General features: G+C 38.0%; 1 protein-coding gene across 1 annotated transcript in view; it reads left to right on the top strand.

The window, feature by feature from the left end:
* The first annotated feature begins 4643 nt into the window (after positions 1–4643).
* The window catches only part of ATP2C2 (ATPase secretory pathway Ca2+ transporting 2), a 629254-nt gene continuing 610497 nt past the window's right edge, over positions 4644–23400 (top strand). Inside the window, exon 1 of the mRNA XM_044081473.1 lies at positions 4644–5045. Coding sequence (XP_043937408.1) covers positions 4929–5045 — 117 coding nt within the window. The 5' untranslated portion in view covers positions 4644–4928. The remainder of the gene's footprint in view (positions 5046–23400) is intronic.

Genomic DNA, 23400 nt, shown 5'->3' with positions numbered 1-23400 from the left:
AACAGTTCATGATGTCTATTAACTTCAAAAGTAGACAGGTTATAAATTATAGTGTCACACCTGTCTATTTGTCTACAGTCAAGTTCGACCTCTCTCTCCCTCGTGGCCTTAATATCCTGGTTCTTTCCATTTGGGCTTCTTGACTTGGAAAGACAGTCTGTGTCATTTTTGGAAGAGCCCCTTTTGAAATATAGTCAGTACATGCTGTTTTAGGTGATCGCAAATGTATATCGTCAAAATCCTGCCTGCGTTCATCTTGGTGTTCAGAAGCTATGAGGTGTTTCCATTTCTTTTCAAAACTTCGGATATGACATCACCCCCTTCCTGCACAAGGGGATGTCTTTGTAAAGCCTGTTTTTCTGTCGCCACTGGCCTGTTTGTATTAGAAACATCAGTTTTAATAAATGATTTATGTTCCCTAGATTTTTGTAAGGGATTAAAAAATGAATAGGCACTGTGACTTTCATAAGCCAGCATGTCTCTCTGCAATTTCTTGTTCTTGTGAGTAGTGATGGTTAGTTCTAACCGCTCAAGCTGATTTAGCATACCATCATAATCTGCATGAAAGATTGAATCAGTACCAAAATCTGTTTGACTTTCTGAATCTAAGGCAGTAATGATTTCTTTCAGTTCATTCATGATGGTACAATTCCTTTTTATCAGTGATTTTAAAAACTGAAACTCAGATTCATTAAAAAACTCAACCAAAGTATCAAAAAAAGTATCAGATGCCTTAACACCATTATGGCACCTAAAAAATATGAGCCCTTTAGGCACAATTTTGAGCTCTATACATCTCTGGAAATACTTGTTTTCTATGTCTAACTTTGGGTCTATATTAGAACATCAAAGTTTCACAACTTCGAATGTTCTAATATCGACACCTATTCAGCGAACGCTGAAAATAACAAAGCTGCGGAACACCGAATTTCTTCCTAGGGAAGGAATTCGGTTGGCCGTTCCTGTGGCTTTGCTATGTTCAGCACTGTGGTGGAAAGTTATGGGTCAGGATCAGGCAAGTGTGCGATTGTGTGGATGTGAGGGTTAGGGTGCGGGGTAGGTGAGTTAGGGTTTGGGCGCAGGTCAGGTAAGTGTGCGATTGTGTGGACGTGAGGGTTAGGGTGGGGTAGGTGAGTTAGGGTTAGGGCATGGGTGAGGTGAGAGTGTGTGATAGTGACGGACCTTAGAGTTAGGGTTTGAGTTAAGGTAAGTGGATAGCTAGTGGTGTGTGTACAGTTTAGTGTAGGGTTAGATGTAGGATTTTAGGTGTATGTGTGTGGATTGCTGTTTATTTGGTGTGTTTGTGTTGTGTGTATGTGTGTTGGAACAACAAATTTTTTGGCTTGGAAAAAATTCGCTGTTCTACATGTTCAGTGTTGCCAGCGTTCACTGAATAGGGGTAGATATTAGAACATACAATGTTTTAAAAAGTTGATGTTCTAATATAGACCCCTAACTTCTTGTACTTAATAAGCATTCTACTCAGCTCAGAACAAGTATCCTTGTACTTGCCCAAATTAATAGACCTAAAATTAATCACAGTAGTTCCAGTGTTCTTAAAAGGATCAACATAATTTAGTACTGCTGTCACATCTTTGTATTCAATTTCACCTTCATTTATTACATATTGAAACCTCTCTTCATCATCAGCAATTACTGTAACACAGTCATCGTCAGAACTATGTTATTCACTGGTCTTGAACACCAGTCTTTCCTTGTTACGTAACAATATTTTTAAAAATTTTTGAATGTCTCCCATAGTATCAAGCAATATTTGTAGTAGGCTTGACTCATTCTGACCTGGAGAAGGATGTACTGATACACTGGGTTCCTATCAGAAGACCGAAGATGCATTCTGTCAAATGCATCTTGGTCGAACTTCAAATGTCGAAAATGCAAAATGACGAAGTGGCATATAAGCAAATTCTTTCCCTGGGAAAGAAGTCGCTTGGCGCTTCCATCACTTTGCCGTTTTCAGCACTGTAGTGCGATCTCTGAATTGGTATATTTAAGTGGGGGTGTGGGGGGGCACAGCCTCCCACATGTGAGGTGTGGGAGTCAGAGCCCCCCACTTAAAATAGTGTTTAGTGTTTTTTTTGGGGGGGAACAGCTGTTCTGGTAGTTCGCTCTTTTTAGTTTTCGATGATTTGGGGTCGATATAACAGCATTCGATCTTTTGATCGTTCGCTGTTATAATATGGACCCAATACATCCATAGATGCTTCCCTTGCTGCTTCAGCCACGGCAACCAAATAAAAACTGGAACAAATACCACAGTATGAGGAACAGATAAATCACCAAAGAACACCTTGTATAGCTGAGTCAGCAAGGATGTCGCTAGCCACCCCATCTTTTGCTAATATTGTATTAGGTTGGTGGGAAACCAGTGTATTAAGTAATGTTAGAAATCTTTTTAAGGTGTGGTTTTACAAACGCTTTGATTTGTTCTCTGTGCTATAGGGCAGTAGGGCTGATTGTCAGAATTTATCGAAATAAATTAATGAGAGGTCCACTTTTTTGAAATTCGCAATTTAGGATGTAGGCCACACAGTAAATTTTTTTGGAAGTTACCATGTCTTGGAATGAGACAAGTAGGGAATTTAACACCAAAATACATAGAAAAGTGACTTTTACTAATAGTTATTTACACTAAAAGATTAACCATCCAAGTTTCATGAAAAAGAATTTGCCTAGGGGACAGTACATTCTGGCTAGTCAGATGACAACTGATGAGACAACTTTGAAAGAAGAATTTAGTTTTATTACAAACTTATTTATTTATAGGGGATATAAAGGAGAATTTTTGAAGCAGTTAGAATATTAAATAATTGAAAAGAGGCCCTTGTGTTTTCCACCAGTTTTGAAGTGCCCCTTTATTAGTACCAAAAAAAAGAACTTTGGGAAGAGATGACAGCAGAAATGAAGATGAAGACAGAAGTTTGACCTGCACCCTAGATATGACAGTAGATAGTGCCAATATTCAATCAATTATAAATAATAACTGGAAGGTCTTACAAGGTAACAAGGAATTGTATCAAGTGATAGGGCATAACCCCAGGTTTGTTTACAAGAACAGTTATAATTTAAAGAACTTGTTACAAAAAGATGATACTAAAATATTAGGTAATATTCCAGCTAACAAAATGAAGGGAATGTTTAAATGTGGACAGTGCAATATTTGCCGTTATATTTTGGAGGGCCCTTTTATTATGTTAAACAACCCAGAATATTCTATTGCACTGAAAGAAAGATTTGACTGTCAGACGAGGGTGTTGTGTATATTAGTGTGTGTTCAGGGTGTATAGCCTTCTATACTGGAATGACCACTAGAAGGCTGTTGGGACATATTAAGGAGCACCAGTATTATATTAGGAAGAAAGATACAAAAAGTGCTTTGTACAAACACAGCTTAAGTTGCCCCAACTTTAAGAAATTTTTATTTTTGGTTATAGAGCAAGGGCATTTAGATTTAAGGGGAAGTGATTTAAAATTATTTTTGGAACAAAGAAAAGCTTCCTGCAAGTAAAGATCAGATAGAAGTCCAGGACTCAATGATGCAGTGAATATTAGGTGTTTTTTAAAAAAAAAACAGAAGAGTGTATGCTAAGAAAGTGTAAATGGTTAATTGTTTTTGCTACTTGATTGTTTTAGTGTTTTATTGATTGTTAATTGAATGTAGTATTTATAAAGGGTGTAACTTATAGTGAATTTGTTTTCTGATTAAATATTTTGATGAAAGCAGCTAATAAATAGTGTGGATGCTAAAACTTTTGTATTGACATCCTTGCTGACTGAACTATACGAGGTGTTCTTTGTTTGGTGTCTTGTGTGTGATGAGTCAGTGTGCCTGACAATAGTGTCACCTATCACTTTGACATTTCTGTTACTGTTGTGGTTCAGAGTGGTAGATTTGGAATGTTTTTGCTCATGGTTAATTATTTTTATTGTGGGTGCACTTGGGATGGATGGGCAGCTTGATTTTTGTTGAGGCTTAATATATTTCTTATTTCTAGGTGGCTTTGACAATGACCTTTTACAGCTTCAGCATAAGACAATCTGGCATTATTAGTGATGGGTTGTGTGGAGTTGTATTGAAACTCCCAGTGTAACTGGGTATTTCTACTTTCCATTGATGGAATTAATACTAATGTTGACAAAAAGCTCACTATTTATGAGCCTAAGGCATTTAGTACCCTAAACTTAGGAGACCTAGCACTAAAAGACTGACAACAGAGGTAAACCTAGCAGGCTGACCTTCCATCTTGCCTAATACATAAGCATTTAATTGAGTAAAGTAAGTATTGCAGAAGGCATATATAATTATGGTAGAATGCATAAAATATGCATAAGGCTCTCCAGTGAATATTAGTGTTGTCCCGGATGTTGCCGAGTTTAAAAGTAAAATGACGAAAAAGGAGGTTAATCTCTAGGTTTTGTGTTGTGCACTATGTAGGCAGGAATACATGAAAAAGACAGTAACTCAAGCATTAACAGTCAAAATGTTTCCCGTAGCTGTCCCACTCCTGCCCCTGCGTCTTCCACCCCGCACTGCCATCTGTCGCTTATAAGGCTGCTGTATCCTTATTGTACAGCTGCACTGTCCACACCACAGAGGCGGGAGCACTCACTCTAACTTATTGCGGACGTATAATTACAGCAAACACAAGGTGCTGAGCTGCCAGTGCGCGCTTCCGCAGACAGAGGCAGCTCAGGTGTGTCGGCACATTCCAACGGGGTGCGCGGCCGCACAGTACCTCGCAGCACCTGTTCCTCGGAGCCTGCTCCAACTTAACACACCTGTGACACAAGGAACTCGGCAGGTGGGTACCGCAGACGGTATTCCTGGGACAGACTGTCGGCTTCCTCACACCACCGGCTCTGAAACAGTGTTTTCTCCTCTGCTGCAGCTACCCCACATCCTGTGAAATATGACTGGAAGCAGGTTCTCTAAACTTTTTGGGAAACTTTTTCCTGGAGCGCGCTCCTCCGTTCAATACGGAGCTGTGAAGAAGGATGAAGAAGAGGAAACAGCGCTGTGTACGGAGGTAAGCGGATACTGAGCTTTCAGTTGTTGCAGGAAGTTGGCTGCCAGTGTTTTAACTGTTACTAACTGGGTGAGTAAGGTTGCATGCATGGACAGGACTCGGAGTGAGGTGGCACTTCGTTGCTGTTCAGTGGTCAGTCTCACGTTTGTAGAGACCACTGACAGCTGTGACCGTCTGCAGATGTGTACCTGTGTTGGGGGGGGGGGGGGGGTTCTTCATCTACCACTTTTGTCGCTTAGAAAAATCGGTTCTATTTCCTCAAGTAGAACTGCATTTCTTGCTGATGTACCCACCTCATGCAGTAACTGTTCACTTCAGAGGAACCGTGTCCTACGGATAAATGGCAATCACTAGGTAATACTGGTACGTGGAATGGACAGAAACCTTGTCTCAGGTTTCTTTCAAATCAGGTCAGCTACAAAGCATACCACTGGAACTAAAGGTCATCTGAATTGTTAGTAATAACTCTGCCCTTAACTTCCTGTGCATCTTGGGTGCAAATCAGGACTGTGGCAAGGCTGTGAGCTACTGCTATCTGAAGACTAAAAACGCACCTCTCATTTACAGCGATGTCCTAAACAGTACCAGTATTTAAAAATAAACATTAATGGTCATTGCCTTCATTATCTTTTGACTTTGCAACTGATTCCTGAGGTAACAGATTGAGAGATGTAATGGAAATGATTTCAAGCTGAGTAGTTACTGATTTCATGCATTTTTACCATAAGTAACACTGCCAAACAGTACAAGGGCACAAACTGAGATAAGTGAGCTGCCCATATGCTTTAATGAGGAGACCACACTGTGTGCAAAACAGCTGTATGTCTCAACTTATCATCTAATGAGCCTTCAGCTCATCTATTACCAAGGTGTTCCTCACGTTGTGATTTTTTAATAATATATAAAAAGCTTTTCTAACCTTATTTTAAATCTCTGGAATGTCAGGTAGTATTTAAAGTTCAAGACGCACACACTGAATTAGCACTGTAAAATGTTGTTACTGTACTTTGACAGCCGACTAAAGCAACAAAGTGCAATGTTTTGACATGTAGTATTACATAATGTCAATTTAAGTTTTCCTCTATGATGCTGTTTAATTTTCATCAGCATACCACGCTAATACATTTTCTTATTTTTACGGTGGTAATACAGATGAGGAGTCTGAAAATATTGTTTGTGCTGTACACTTACTAGAAGAAAAGTCTTTTCTTCATGATAGCAATCGTGCAGACAGAAAGCTCTCAACCTGCTCCCCTTACCACCAAACCTCATTGACAACCTACATAGTTCAGCAACCTGACAAAATATAACACATCCTTGTACTAAATAATAGTAATTTAAAGTACAAAACTATTACTGTTCTTTGTTAAAGATTATAGTAATATTTTACTAGTATATGTCTGTGGCACTTATGGCATTACAAAGAACCTTACGAAAATCTTTGCAGAGCTAACATAGATGGCAATTGAGTTAACATGCTACAGGTGTATCTCTTTGCATGTTTTCATTCATGCCACATCCCTTTTAATGGCAGCAGTACTAGTTTGTTTATTTTTTTTATTCATTCATCTAGATTGGTGGGACTGGACCACACAGGTCTGATTTTCAGCCACTGCCTCATTACAAATTATAAAAACAAGGAACGTTGTGACAAAATGTGGTCAGTTAAATATCACAGTTATGGTTAATCAGGCTATTTCTTCCATGCCATACAGCAGTTGTGTCAAGCTATCTGTTCTGCTTTTAAAGCAGTAAGGCATTAACTGATAGATAAAGATGGGGTGCAGTATATTGTGTGATGCAGCTATATGGATACATTGCCAAGTGGTGGTATGAAATGGAGCAGGTGATAAACTGAAAGGAATTCTGTGTTGTGTAAATAAGGGCTAGTCATTTTGTATCTGATGTGCACCCACTGTGGTAGCTGCACTTTGTGGGTATTGTGGTGTATGATAGGGTAGTTATGTCAGGCTGACTGACTTGAAGCTGATGCACTCTAGCTAAACATCTGAGATTTTTAGGAAATTCAAAGGAAGATATGATGGATTTGTTTGTCATGTATGGCAGTAAGGAGCTCCAGACTTTGCAGCCTGTCGTGGAACAGCTTTTGGATGAGTTCATTACATAATTAAATGAATAAGAGTAAGAAATGTGTAAATTGTTAAGATTTTAATGCTCTGGGGTGCATTTCAGATTGTAGTATTTCAGTGAGCTTTAAGTGCTGTTTGAGACTGACACATTTTTATATTGTTGTAGCTAGTGTGTATTTAACTGAAGTTTTCTTGTTGGCGTTAGAGGCAATAATACAGGTACATTCATTTTGGGGCTGACCAGGTATACTAGCAGACCCCAGAAAGGCATGTTTATAGTTCAGATTTTTTTTCAAGATTCTATGATTGTTGATAAATGATGTAGAAATTAGAGGGACTACTGTTTTTTTCTCCTCTTGTGTAACTGACATAGTTTTAAATATGACTAAGTGAAATTTTCCTGCCTGTCCTTTGAGCATTTGCTTTCAGCTGTTTTTAATAATCATATATAGACTGCCTTCTAAGGTAATACATCAAATAAAAAAAATACACGTTCTAGAAAAACAACACTGTCCTCTTTCCAAAACAGTATAGTTAGGTTTTCCCTGTTGCACAGAAAGACAGCAGTTATGGAGGGATTTATAGCTACTGCCATGATAACCTTTGAATTACAGATTAGCACTGGATAATGAATGTTCATGTTCATCTTGGTCCAGTGTGCAAAAGGCCTCCTGAACCAGGCTTAACAGGTCTCTTAAGATGCTCAAACTAGTAATTTCACACTCAGAATTTCTACATTAAAAGATAATAATACAGGTGAATAAACTGGTTTATTTATTTACTGACACAAAGCAGACCTAGGGGCAGGTTACATCCAATGTCTCATAGATATGGACTGGAAAGACTTAGTTTAAACCATTTCAAATGAAGATGATGCAGCAGGAGAGAACAAATAATACAACAGACGATAAACACAGGCAAGTATATTCAAATGTAATGCAAACTAAACATTTTTTAGTAACACATGATCTGTACATTAAGAAAAATGTAAGTGCAGTGGATCTATCCCACTGAAAAAGAATTTAAATTTATTACTAGCATGACAGGATTTAAAGGTATGTAAGTTAAGATCAGGGGACCACCAGATCCCACATCAATAGGAATTTAAAAACACAGGAGTGAGAGTGAAAAATATGAGCTTAATCACTCCATCTCCAATTGGGAAAACTGGTTTGGATTCCACATCAGTAGGGTATGTGAGACTGACTCATATGACTTATCCAATTCTATAAAGAATAACCTGATTAGTTTACAGTCCTTAGGGGTTTTTTTAGAGTTTATACGCTAAAAAGAGCAGTAGAGGCACTATGACCATGGCTAAAGCCATGTTTGGTTAAATTTAGTCAGTCAAAAGATTCATGCAGAACCATGAATTCTTTGTCACTTACCTTTTTAAATGTTTACTGAGGTAAGGTAGGAGGCAACGTAAGAGAGATTACAGCAATGTGCTTGAAGAAGGTGGGAATACTTCAGTGATAACCAAAAGAAAGTTTGAAAGTATTCATGCACTATGTTTTGCAGATATTTACAAGTTTATGAGAAAGGGAATGATGAGTATGAATATATGTGTATTTGTATATTTTATATAACTAACATAATTAATATGTGTGTGTATATTTTTAAAGGCACTGAAGGAATATGCAGGGAAAAGCATGTATGGATACCCACAAGAAATGACTGGACAATTGAGTTTGGGTTAGAGGTGAGAAATGCATTTATACTGGCTATAGTTTTGTTTCAGTTTGTTCTTCTACTCAGCCTTCCTTCCTTCAATGTAGGCAATTTCCCCAGTAAAAGTCAGCCTGTTTACATTTGTGGGTAGAACAGACTATGTTGCTTTGTTTGAAGAAGCCCCAAAAGGCAGGTATGGCCCATGGAGCAATACTGTGTCACAGACTTCTTTTAATGAGAGAGTAGTAATTATCCTGTAGAGGTATTAGCATGTTTACAAAAAAATAAGGGCAATGTTATGATCATTTTGATTAAAAACTGCTTCCCAATTAATATGTCATAGCCCAAGGAGATATTAGTAAATTCTATGGAGTTATATGAAAGTAACGAGTCCTAAAAGACTATATTCTATTAGTTGCACCGAGCATAATCACCAAACAGTGATTAATAAAGATGGGTGGATGTGAATTCAGTATATATAGTTTACATGCTTTGTTAATGTAAATCCAGTGTAAGAATCTATGATTCCCTAAACATAGTGCTTTATCTAACAATATCACGGACAATAAAATAATCCTGTAAGTAGTTTATGGTAGTGTGGTGCTAGTGACAACTGAAATTTTCCATGACAATGTAATTGTGCCTGCATACAAAGGGTGCTAAAACCTCTATGGTAATTACCTTGAAAGGGGTACCATCCAACAAGAGTGGATGTAAAAATTCATTATCAAGTCTCAGTTGTGCACTTGCTAGAAGTTTGCACATGCGCTGATTAGGATTGTGGCTAGCTCTATAATACGAAGAGAGTTGTTGTGTCTTTCGGCTTTTCCCAGTTACGGGTCGCCACAACGGAAATCCGGTCCGCTAATGATTGGTAGTTGATTTTTACGTGCCAAGTTACCAGCCCTGATGCACAACCTTCAATGAAGGTACGCCCATTCACGCATGTCTCCATGCAGAAGATGCTCTAGTTGAGAATCGAACCGGACAGCGTCTTACTGTGAGGTGACAACACTAACGCAGCACCACCACCGCAGATATAATATGAAGAGAGTAAAGTTTGGAACTTTTGAAATAAGGCTAATTAAGGTGAAGGTCTGGAGACAAATTAATCTCACATTAGTGCTAATGTTCTGTCACACCAAAGATGTCAAGATATGGGGCTGCAATCCAGCTTTCAGATACAAGATGCAAGTTTGTAAAACCTTTGTTGTTGACACAGACTACTGTTAGTTAAGCCTTTGGGGTACTCAGAGGCGATCTATGCCTGACGTACAAAGCCATGTCAAACCCAGAATTAATGGACATGCTCCACCTCAAAAAATCCAAGTCCCTTAGAGCTACACGCTCCAGGGACCTAAACCTCAGCACAAAAATAAATAGGACATGCTCGAGGGACAGATTCATTTCCCAGAGGCTCCCCTCACTCTGGAATAGAATCCCAATCCATGTTAGACATAGCCCCTCGCTGATCCTCTTCAAGCGAAATCTGGACGCGTGGATGGGAAATCGCAAATTCACCCCTGGGATCTCTTCTGTGTACCTGCTAGACAGAGGCACAGTAAACTAATCTTAAAAGGGTACCTTCTGTGACCTACTTTACAGAGGCACAGTAGGCTAATCTAATAGGGAGGCGGAAGCCAAATACACTCTGGCTAGGCTTATAAATGCCCTAGGACAGATAGCTTAGTATCGACCTATGAACCTATGAACCTATAATAGTGTTTGTTTGGGAAAGGTTGAATGATGGGATTGGTGTTGGGGGGATGTTGTAATAATTTATTTTCTACAATGGAATGTGCTTAAATTTAAAATTTGAAAGCAGCCTTGGAATATTCAAATTGCAGATTTATATACTTATTTATTTCCATTTCTTAACCAAGATAGAATGACGGTACTCCTTTTCAGCAGAGACCCTGGGAGAAAAGCTTCACAAACATAACTAAAGAGCAAATATTGAATGGAAGTTTAAAAGATGCACTATAACATTGCATTATATATGGAAAAAAGTGAAACAAAGTAATGCGCAAGAAGAAAAGGGTCTTTTTATTCATCTAGTATGTAGAATATAGATTACGAATACTTGTATATAATACATCTGACAGTGAATCACAGGAAAGTTGTGCTAGCGTACACTTTTACAGAATTTTTGATTAATGACTACAAAGGTTATTCACTGAGAAGCCGGTTAGTAGGTTAACGTTAAATTGACTTTGTAGTGGCAACAAGAAGTATGGGTAAGTATGTTTAATAAGTGAGATGAAAAGAAAATTATTTTATCATTTTAATATGAACAGAGAGAGAGAGAGTTAAGTATTTTAAGCATAGAGTTTGCAGAATAACAAGTTGGCAGATTTTAAGACAGCAGCAAAGAGTGTCAAAAATGTTGGAGAAGCAAATGGCTATAACTAAAGAAATTATTCTTTTGAGCTGGGAAATAAGATCTGAATTCCTTATACATAGTAAGGCCTCACTAAGTTTACTGCATCAGATGCCAAAAAAAGTAATTACTAGAAAATGCACAGAAGTGTTCAGGACACCACTTTTGGGAACACCACTGCTACAAAACAGATATTATTATATTTATTTATTTACTTATTTATTCCAGTTTGGTGACCGGGGAGGTCCACTGAGCTTGAGAGCCTGTTTTCAGTGAAGGCCTGGGGAGAAAATCTCCACAAAACAAGTTACATTACATATAGAATTACCACATTACAATGTTACATAACATATTGAAATAACAAAGAAAAATCATTTACATTGCAGTCAATATGTAGTCTTACAATAACACAGCAGGTAGAATAGTAGAATGAATAGGTATCATTTACTTTGTAACTAAGATATTAAAGAGAGATCATCTAGGAAAGGATGAAAGGCATAGAACATGAAGCTGGGTGCAGAGATTGGTTACAATTTATAGTCTAGGTCTCTGTGAGAGGTTAGAAAGGGAAGTAAGTTAGCCAGGAGAGTAGCAAGCGGGGAGGTTGAGAGGTATGGGGTGAAGAGTGCAGTTACATTTTCTGTGAAGAAACAGGTAGGAGTGATGTAGTCTTTTGAAGGTGTTTAGGCTGTCACAGGCCCTCAATGTAGAGGGCAGGGCATTCCATTTTTTAGCTAGGGTAAAAGCTGACCAGCTGGGCACTTAGGTGTGTGGATAGAAATAAGGTTTTGGTGAGTGGATTTAAGGGGTCTGGGGGGCTATATGGTAGGAGAATATTAGATAAAGTGGGCAGCTGGTGGGTTGAAATAGTAACTTGTGGGCTGAGACAATTTGGAGGAAGTCTAGTTGATTGGGGAGTTCAAGCCAGTTTAAAGTTTGTAGGGAGGAGCAGTGATGAGAGAAGGCGTTTGCTTTTGTGGCAAATCTGGAGATTTTATTGTAGCATACTTCTAGTTTGAAGGTAAGGGTGTAAGATAGATTATTAAGCAGAGGAGCGCCATATAGAAGAGATGGGAGGAGATATGTAGTGGCCAGGGCATGTCTAGTAGAGGGAGAGAGGAAGTGCTTATAATACTATAATAGTATTGTTGTTGCTTGTCAGCAGCCTTTCTAGTGTTTCAGATGTCTGCTACTGCTACTGTATGTATGGCCCTTAAGATTTGCAATGGCTTTGTTCCTTAGGCTGGCAGACTATCTTGTCAGTGTTTGGATAGCCACAAAGTGTGAATACTAACATGCCTGTTTATATGCCCCCTACAATAGCTGGGAGCTTTAGAAGACCAGACAGTAAATGTGAATGGGGATAAATGCTAAGTCTGAGAGTATGTATTGCTGTGCTTCCCCTCCTCTGAGCATATATAAGTAGGAGGGGCATCAGGATACAGAATAAAAATGATAATATATCTGATATGTAAAACTCTAGTATCATAATGACACTTGGGGTAGAAACAAACTGTTTGGTACATCATACAATGTGTAGCTGTTATTTATTTATTAAAATTTGTTTCCCAGGGAAGTCCAACTGGACCAGAACCCCTTTCAAAAGGAGGCCCATGGAGAAATACTCTAAACACAGAATGATGTCAGAGTACAATATAAAAGAGTCACACATTAGAAATATTGTATAAACCATTAAAAGATTTACAGGGACTTCCAAAAAACAGCATTTGAGGACAAAATGTAGAACGTAAAAGATTCTTAGATTGGAAAGAAAGTGCAGTCCATTAATTATAACATGGTCATGTTATTAATAAGCACATTGAGATGAACATGGCTATTTTAACTTGCAGATAATTATGGTTTTCAATGTGTGAAGTAAATACAGGGAAAGTAAAAACAAAACATTTTCAGATTGTTGGTAGTCATAATATATGCATTCATGTTAATAGTGTGCCCATTTTTTGTTAGCTGAAGGATAATAAATATATTCATGTTAACAGTGTGACTTTTTTTGTTAGTTGCACGATAATGTATACGTCAAGGTTAACAGTGTGCACAGTTTTTGTTAGCTGCAGCATAAAGACATTTGTTTGGATGTCTGATACTTTTATTCATCAATTGCTTGAGAGGAACCAAATAGTCAGATTAGTCTAAGAGGACCAGATATGAAGTTAGTAGTTAGCATAGTTAGAATAGTATAGACCGAGGAATCCAGAAGAAAAGAAAGATAAAGAGGAACTCAGAGGGAGAAGAATCACAGAGTGATATAGGGAGGGAGAAAAAGGGTTCAGAAGTGAGTGAAAATATGAAAGGCAGAAGAGCAAAGTTTAGTAGGGAGCAATGCACAGACAGAATTGAAAAAGAAGGGTTGATTTGAGTTGGACGATTTCAGTTACCAACAGAAAAATTAAACTACCTCATACTGGTACACTCTTTTCTTAGGCTTTTGAGTTAGCCTGGGGTTGTGCATGCTAAAAACCATGCATCTACCCAGTATTATATAAGTTATGATTTGAAAAATTTGAGGGTTTGCAAATAGTCTCAAGGGAGCTGGGATGGAATTCCATTTTCTGAGACACAGTTTGAGTACAATGAATCACGTACAATGTTTTTGGATTTAGTTACAGAAGGTTTTATTTAGAGAGTTGTGCTGAATGATATTATTTATAGTTGCACAGTTTTCTGGTTTATGGATAAGTTTGAGAATTGTCACAGTCCTGAATTTTTTTCCGACAGTTCAAGTAAGCTGTTAATACTCTGTAACTGTGATCCTTGGAAAGACAAACATATAAATTCAATAGCAACAATGTATGTTAAATCTGATGTTGTGGTACTAAGGGGTATTCCCTTCCTCTGAGGTACATGGGTATAAGTAAAAAGGGGTGTGTGGACATGGCCACCTACATAGAAGATGCAGTCTAATTTTGACACTTCTTTTTTTTTGAAATCACAGCTTACTCTTTGGAATTTTGGGACTCCAAAATTTATGGGTGTTATACTTTTTTTTTATTTAATGAAGTTTCATATCACATCTGATTGTGTAGCATTTATAGGATCACTTAGTTGTGGTCCTTAAATATAGACAGTGTGCTACTTTACTTGTCAGAGTGCCTTAGGTGGTATCATAGTACTGAAGTGATGCAGTTGAAAGTAATACATCTTAATTTCCCCTGTTATAATCAGTCTGTACAAAAATGACAGTGAGCCTCACTTGTTGCTCCCAGCACCAGCAGTGTTGCTATAACCTTAATACTACTTCAGTGCATGTCTGTGCACAAGAGGTATAGTGCTGTATTGTTATATCATTCTAACAACATGTATTGCACGGTCTGCAGCAGTGATTGACTCAAGCATTAAACTTCAGTGAGCAGTTTGCAGGAACCTAGCATCCTGTACTGCTTTTATAGGGATGTATTCTGTGAGGAGGTGAGGTAGGTATATGTTTGGAAAATAAATTCTAAAAGTAGGGAGATGGGTTCACTGTTGTTAACATTGTCTTGTAAACTCTATTATGAGTTTAAAAAGTTGTGAAAGGATATGTTTGGAATGGCAGTCCCCTTGCCATAAATTCATGGAGTCCATATAGCCTTCTGAAGCGATCTCATAGTATAACTGTTTGTCCATAGCCTTAGAACGGATGCAGTAATGCCTTACTCCTTTAGCTCATTTCTTCTGTCTTTGGCGAAGGGTCGATCCTGAGTCACCATTTCTGAGGGTAGCTGCCACCTGGAAAGCTGGCCTTGTACCTTTTCTCTCTCTTTTACCCTGCTTTGTTAAACATGGCCCAAGTCAAATCACAAAATAATCACTTTAGATTACTACCTCCACTCACATAAAAGACACATCACACCAGGCTAATAATCTGTAAGCCTGCCTCTTAATGCAGCCCAGTTTTGAAGTTTCTAAGGAAGTAAAGAGATACACATTTAGAGAACTTGTCAGAGTTTATATTATAACATCGAAGTAGTAAAACGTTGAATGTTATAATATTGAACCCAAAACAGTGAATGCTGAAAATAGCAAAGCTGCAGAACATCAAATTCTTTCCTAGGGAAAGAATTCAGTGGGCTGTTTCTGCCGCTTCGCTATTTTCTCCACTGTGGTGCGAAGGTTACAGACTGAGTTAAGGTAAGTGTGTGAATGGACCAAGTGAAGGTGAGTGTGGGAATGGGATAGTTAGAGACCTTAGGGTTAGGGAGCGGATAAGGTGAGTGTGCGATAGTTAGGGACCTTAGGGTTAGGGTTAAGGTAAGTCGATAGATGGTAGTGTATGTACGGTTTAGTGTAGGGTTAGAAGTAGGATTTTAAGTGTATATGTGTGTATTACTTTTTTGTTGTGCTTGTGTTGTGTGTGTTTCTTGGAACAGCAAATAAAAAATTTGCTGTTCTGAGCTTTCAATTATATCACATTTCGACATTCCAAGTTTGAGCTTATGGTGTTCGATGTTTTGGGATTTCGATTATGTGATATACACCCACTTGTCACCATATTATGGAAACACTGTGATGCTGCCTTCCAAGATTATTTTTTAATGAACATGTTGAAGAGAAAACAAGCATCTGTATCTTATGCCTAGGTCATTCTAATACTATGGTTGTGGTCATGAGTCACTTATCACCCAGTCAGGTGTAATTTGCACTGATTGGTTGGTACACACATCAGACATGTCTATTTTTATACCTATTTGCTTGTTCTTCTTTAAGTAATAAATGCCTTTTGTCTTATGTTCTCCCATAATTGTTATTGGCTTTTGCTTACATTATGCATTGTTGATCCATGAAATTCCTGGGTTTTGTGTGGAAACAAAATATTTGTTAAGACCGGGCCTAGTGTTAAGACCTACTCGACAAATGAAATATATGGCGATGGAAAATGACACAAAGTCTGTAGTAAATTGTTCTTCTGTAAAAAAACACTTTAGTCTTGTTTCCTTCTTATTTTCCATGCGTTCTTCAATCTTCTTCTGTCTCTGTCTTTCACTCCATTCTTCAGGGACTCCCCAGTACTACAATATTCATACATTTCATGTTCTTAGAATTCATCCAAGTCTCTTTTTGCTTAAAGATACAGTAGAGTCTGATACATCTGACCTTTATGTCTGTCTGCCTGTCTGTCTCCCTAATTCTGTCTCACTGTCAAGTAGTTCAGATGTTTAATTAATTAAGGTAAAAGTGGGATACATTGCACACCCTGATCTGGCCAAAGCTTTTGACACAATCCTTCACTCAGGTATAGAATAATCTGCAACATCAACTGAATGGTTTGGAGGACAGGTCTATCTTACGGAGGACACTGCTGCTCCAGAACAGTTCCCCCATCTACACTCATCCCTGTCAATATTCAAGTGCAACTAGGATCTATGGATGAGAAAGAGAAAATTTACCCAGAACTTCCCCTTGTACTAATAATGGACAGAGGCAGCTCCTAAATGCTTTATCCCATGAATGGGTCCCCTTAAATTATCTATGGTATGATCCCAGTTATTCTCATTAGGGATTAGGGGTAATTAATAATTATCGACCACAGGATGGGTAAGGCTACTCTAACACCAAATGAGATGGGTTAATTGGAACACCAAAAGGGAAATTAGCTAGGCCCAAAATGCATGGTATCCTCTCCCAACATATTTGGAGTGTCCATCACATCTTCCATCATCTTCACTACACAGATAACAATAGACCTTCTCAGCTTATACAGTCAGTAAGTAATTCAAGAGTCTGTAGAGTGGCAATCTAATGCTGGTTTTTCAAATCTTGAAAACACAGTGAAGTGGCATTCTCTGTGTAAGATTCTGTGCAATGCATTCAGTTTGTCTTTATTCATGTGCAGTAATTAACTGTAGTATACATGGTTATACTTTTCAAATGCACTGGCAGTAATGAAGGCTGCTTTTTCATTTTGAAATCTTCTGTTCTATATACTGGCACACAGGTCGCTCCAGTTGGGAAATATTCTTTCGGCATTACAGGATGCTATGACTTTAATGGAAATGAGTCCATTGTCTACTACATTCATGATGATTACTGTTCAGTAGAAAAACACTCAGTTGTATCTTTTCTGCACAAATGCATACCTCTCAACCTCTTAACACAAAACATCTGGACAAAGCCAAAAATAATGGGGGGACAAAGCCCCAAAAATAGGGACAAATTTAAAATTTTGCTCTTATAAACTTAGAAAGTTTCTAGAATAAAAGGTTTTGTGTTACCTTGCATTTTCTGAAGGATATGAAGTCTGAAACTGAAATGCCTGTCATTATTTAGTGAATTTATTCCTTACTGATTTGCCACAAAAATCCAGAAAAACACACATTTTGTAAGGAACAGACCAAAAATAAGAGACAAAGATCTGGATGTTCCAAAAAAATCTGAACAGTTAAGAGGTATGTGCCAGATAACCTCACTGGTGTTAGTCCTTTACCTCTTGTTTACTACACAGAGGTCTGGAAAAGCCTCATGCTTATGTAGGCAGCAGGAGTGTCCTGTGCAGTCTTCCTGTTTAATTTATTGTGGAAAAATGCATTCACTGGTTCAAAGACCTCAGAAATGTGTTCTTCAGATTTTCTTTTTCATCTATATGTTCTCTTACAAATTTATCCTTTTATTTTATTTTCTATGTGTCTTGACCCTGTATCTTCTGACCATCAATTCTTCTCAGTTAGATTCAAGCCCATTTATTGTCACACTGGTTGTCATTCAAGTGACCACAAGGCTGCTTTGTGTCCTGGCCTCCCATCCTCCATTCATGCTACTACACCCTCATTCCCTAGGGCAGTTTAATCAGAAACCCCATCAGAGGAAGGATCTATGCAGTCTGTACCTGTATGCCTACAGGCTGGGAAATCCATGGTACTAACCCCTTTTCAACAGCTTGTACCATTTCAGATGCAAGCTCCTTGGATAATTTTGTTAGAGCTTAACCTTAACCACTGGTGTCTGACATATATACTGTATCACCTCAGCATATCCAAGGCCCTCCCACCAATAGGGTCTATATCACACCACCAAATTTTCCTTCAGCAAACGTGTCCTTGTCAAACAACTAATCATCAAAGCCACTAATCAGTGAAAACATTTTCAGGGAAAAGTGTCCCAGGGCAACCCAACAGTAGTCCATCTTTGCGACCATAAACAAAATCATAAAACGTAACACCAATGCAGGTGAGGGGGCTATGCCTCCACCCCCCACACCCCATAACTAAATATACCAACTCCGTGATTGCACTACAATGGGGAAAAGGGTAAACTCCAGATGGCGGCCAACTGTCAGTTTGCCCTTGGAAACTTTTTGCTAAAAAGTTTGTTTGCTGATTAGTGTCTTCGATGTTTAGTTGTTCAACGAAGAGCCATTCACTGAAGTGAGATTTGATGATGTGATATAGACCACCTCAATCTATATGTTACTCCACCCACATGCCCTCACAAGAGCTACTATTACCAGTTTACATCTTCATTCAGTGCCCACTGTCCGTTCCCCACTTATCCAAGAGCATTGACTAATGCAGATCCACCTTACCCTCCCTCCATCTTGAATGGGTGAGCTTGCCTTAGGCATTTACTCCCATCCAAAATCCCCTGTCTGCCAGTGCCTGAGCTACTTGAACTCTGGTCATCTGGGTCATAGCCAGAGTGTTGTCCTTCAATGTCAGACAGACATATTCAGTATCTTTACTAATATATAGTCTGTAATTATAATAAATTAGTGTATTCAAGCTTATTTTTAATAATCCCATTTCTCTTATTTGTCTAGTGATAAACTATGGTCAGCTGAACAAATATAAGGTCAATGTTAATATAAAACACAATGCATAACTCTAAATAAGAATGTTTCCTTGTCATCCTTGAACATATATAAAAGAAAATGAATAAACTGAATCACTGAGGGAAGGATCAATGTCTATTGTATCAAATATTACTAAAACTGGTGTAAAGGCAGTACATGTCTACAATCAGAGGATGGTTGACTGACATTCCAGGTGAGGGCATTGATCTTTGCAGTCAACCATTTCGCTTAAATTGCTCCATAAATTGGGGAAATGGACTCTGACGTGGAAATCAGCTTGGGATTAGTGCTTCTAGTTTGCTTCTGGTGAGAGAAGGAACAGCAGAACATAATTTCCTAGCATTCTTAAAGATTACCATTTACTGGAAAGCTTGGAAGCTGATTCTTAGAAGCCTGCTGAGGATTAGTGATATGGTTTTGCCCCTGATTGGATAAGAAGCACAGAGCATTGATTCCTGACTATTGCTGACTGGGCAGTGTGTATGTGACTTCCCTAATCATTTTGGTGGAAATATTGTAAGTTTTAATTTTAGACCATTTGTAACTTAGCTCTCTTATGTTGTGCTGCTATATGTACTATCAAGTGCCTCTACCAAGAGATGGCTACATCAAACCTACAGACAAAAGAAATATCTGTGAGAAGACTGTTGATCAGCGAAGAGCCTATTACATCATTATAAGAAGTCAGCTTGGAATCTGTGCTACTCTTTTGTGTTCAGTGAGAAAAGGAGCAAATGGACACTGATTCCTAGCTGAGAGTTAGGCCAACATTAATAGCAAACAGGTAGTCGCCAGTAGCTGAATCATCACATCATTCTTGTCAAACCTAATTCTGTTTTTTCATTAAGTAATGTTAAATTAGCCAGTATGTGGCCTAACTTCAGAGCATCACCCTAAATGTTTCCTATATAAATTGCCACGGTCTTCTCTTCATCCAACCTTCAAGTATTACAGCCAGGCCTAGTCCTCCACTGTCAGGTGAAATAGCTTGACAGTCAGCTTTCACCCAATCTGTGACAATTCTGATTGCATTAGGTGTTCTAAAGCAGTGTATCAGCTAAAGTACAGCTTTTACAAATTAAAATATAAATGTTAGAAGCATGGATCAAACTTCTTGCATCGGCCCACTATCTGTACGCATCCTGCCTTCACAACACCAAATAAATTATTGCTTACCTACTAAGCTCATAACATATGCTGAGGTTGTAAAAAATGCCCAAACTCCCTACTGTATACTCTTAAAGATCCCGGCCTCCAGTGCACAAAGCAACACTCACTTTTTTTTCCATTCAGACATGCTACAAATCCAACCAGATCTACCAAGAGATTCACCAGAAAAGCAGGCTTATGCCTAAAAGGTGTACTAGAATGCTCATATAATTCCTTGATAGTTGTTTCAATGTACCTAATAGAAGCACTGTAGTGTAGAATAATGAGGGCTTTCTACTTTAAAAATGAAGTATATCAAACAGTTCCTTTACCATGCAAGTCTTGGCCATATACCAGCATTTTTAAATGCACAACTTGAAATTCATAAGTAAAATAATTTCATTAACAAGAATAAAATCAGAACAATATGTTACTAAACTCACTATCATTTTAATGTCCTTTTTTTTCCAGATTTTTAAAGGATTTATGATAAGTGGTATGATACTCTGTGTTTTAGAATGTGATTATAGATCTGGATTGCGTTTTGGCATACTTACAAAATGTTTACTTTCTGATTTAAAATGTGAAAACAAGAAGGTTTATGTCAGCTGATGATTTCACATTATCTGGACTTCTTTACTTATACTCTATATTGATGGATAGACTGTATATGTTAAAACTGGATTGTTTGGAGTGAATGTTCTGAAGATAAATTCAACATTCACCCAGTGGTGGCCTGTTGTGCTGAATGCTGTTGGTGCTGTGAGTTTATGATCATCTATCCATGCATCTATGTTAGATTTAGAGAGAGAGAGAGAGAGAGAGAGAGAGAGATTGAGAGAGAGAGAGAGGAGGTACTTTGTTTTACATAGTGAGATCTCTGTCCTGCCAAAAGTTCTTGTTTAATTTATGATGTAGAATTCGGTCATCTTTTTTAAAAAATTAGTTTAGCATAGACTGAGGCTGTACCTTTACAAGGGGGTACTGAAAAGTTCTAAGCCTGATCAAGAAGAGAATGACGTGGAGACATGAAACTTACAAGTTATCCAACATATTCTCCCTGAAGTTCAACACACTTGGCACATCGTGTCTGAAGTTTCTGTAACCCTGCCAAAAAAAGTTTGTGTCTGGTCACTGAAATACTGCACTACTGCTGCAATCACCTCCGAATAACTTGAAAATTGCCACCCTTTCAAACTCTTTTTAAAGTTTGGAAACAGGAAATAGTCAGATGGAGCAAGATCTGGTGAGTAGGGTGGATGATCTATGTACTCAAACTCCAATTTTATCAAAACATCCATCGTTTTGACAGCCTTGTGAACAGGCACATTGTCTTGCATGAAGAACTCCTTTGCATAGATTCTCTCTCCTTTTTTCATTCAATGCCTCCTTTAATCAGCACAGCAATTCACAGTAGTATTCTGCATTAACTGTTTTGCCCCTTGGCAGATAGTCAGTCATTACAACACGTTACTGATTGCAAAACACTGTGGCCATGACCTTCCCTGATGACTTTTGGGTCTTAAACATTTTTGGCCTTGGTGAACCTGAGTGCCCATGCCACCATTGCATGGACTGTTGTTATGTCTCAGGATCATAGTGGTATAACCATGTTTCATCAACAGTAACTTGCTGTTCCAAAAAGTGGGTATCAGCTTTGATGAAAATGCTGCAAAATCAACGTGGAAGTGTCCACTCAACGTCTTTTCTCTTTGGCATTCAAATATTTGGGCCCCCACTTGGCTGACAGCTTCTGCATACCCATCAGATCATGGATTATAAACCCAACACATTCCTTGGATATCTGTAGTGTCTCAGCAATTGTTTTAGCCAATATCTGCCAATCTGCCAAAATCAGGTCATGGACATAGTCAACAATTTCAGGAGTTGACACTATTTGAGGCCTCCCAGACCTTGCTGCATCCTTGGTCTTGAAATCTCCACACTGAAAGTCTACAGACCACTTCTTCACAGTTGAGTGAGAAGGGCACTTGTCAATCAATGCTTGCATCATACATTCATGGATTTCCTTTGGAGTTTTAGTCTGCAGGAATAGGAGCTTCATGGTGGTTCAGAGTTTCACACTTGAAAATTCCACATTTTCATTGACATGGTTCAATCGGTGATCTGAAACAATGTCAAAACACGTTGTTACAATTCTGTATTGGCACTTTACAAGATTAATTAACCCTCCTTTTAGCTACAGAGGCAAAATAACACTCAGAATTTAGAAAGTTGTTCAGGCTTAGAACCTTTCAGCACACCCTCATAATTATTGTATATGTATGGCTATTTGCACATGTGTGTTTTATTACTCTTTTTAAAATGCATTTGTATTGATGTGGTGTTTTACTTTCATGCACTGCATGTATAAATGTCCATGATTCAGTTTAGTGTGCAGTTTTTTTTTTGTCATAATATATTAAGTTTTGTGGTGTGGTTTTATTTTTTATTTATTTCTTCTTCTTGTCCCTCAAGTGCTGTTTCTAGGATTGTATTTGTATAGCTATTTGTGCTGGGATGCCATTTTCTTAAATTTTTCTAATTTATTTTTTATTCGATGATGTGCTTAAATTTTAAACTTGCATAAACTGTAGCTATAATTTCCACTTCACTTTGTTTTCTTTTTTTTTCTGTGTATTACATTTGAGTCAGGGTGTCCATCTGTTATGTAATGTATTTTTTAAGTAATTTACTGGCTTGTCTTTTGTTTTTGAAGTTCTGATGCCTTCAGTACGTTTCTCTCCTAAATGACTTTCCAAGATGGTAGTTATTTGCTCTGTGAGGATTCTGATGTGCATATCATTGTGACTTTTTTTTAACAGTACTTTTCTTTCTTACCTGGATCTTGTCTTTGACTGGATAAAGTGAAGCAATAGTAGAGCTGTTAAATGCACACAAACCATTTTTCTAATTTGCCATTATGATTTTCTAAGTCTTTCTCTTAACATATATGTATATGTGTATGTATATTACGTATAAACACACATACATTTATATTTGCTAGTTAGAGCATCCTTTCACTAGGCTCTAAAATCATGAGATATTGACATCGCTAGAGACTATATCATCCAAAATACCTGAGCAATGACAGACATGTCTCCATTGTAGGACCCATGCTGGTTCTCATTTCAAAGTGTTCTAGGAAAACTCTCAAAACTGGACTTATACAAGCAAGCAGTCACTCATCTTGGTTATCAGCCTTGTGTAGTCTGACATGTATGTATCAAGATTGTGCAGTCAAATAAAATTCTGCTCACTACAAGAAAGGCAAACCTGTAT

The sequence above is a fragment of the Protopterus annectens genome, chromosome 8.part0 (assembly GCF_019279795.1).
Source record: "Protopterus annectens isolate FY-2018-M chromosome 8.part0, PAN1.0, whole genome shotgun sequence".
NCBI classification, from domain to species: domain Eukaryota; kingdom Metazoa; phylum Chordata; order Ceratodontiformes; family Protopteridae; genus Protopterus; species Protopterus annectens.
This window is presented reverse-complemented; position numbering and strand designations above follow the sequence as displayed.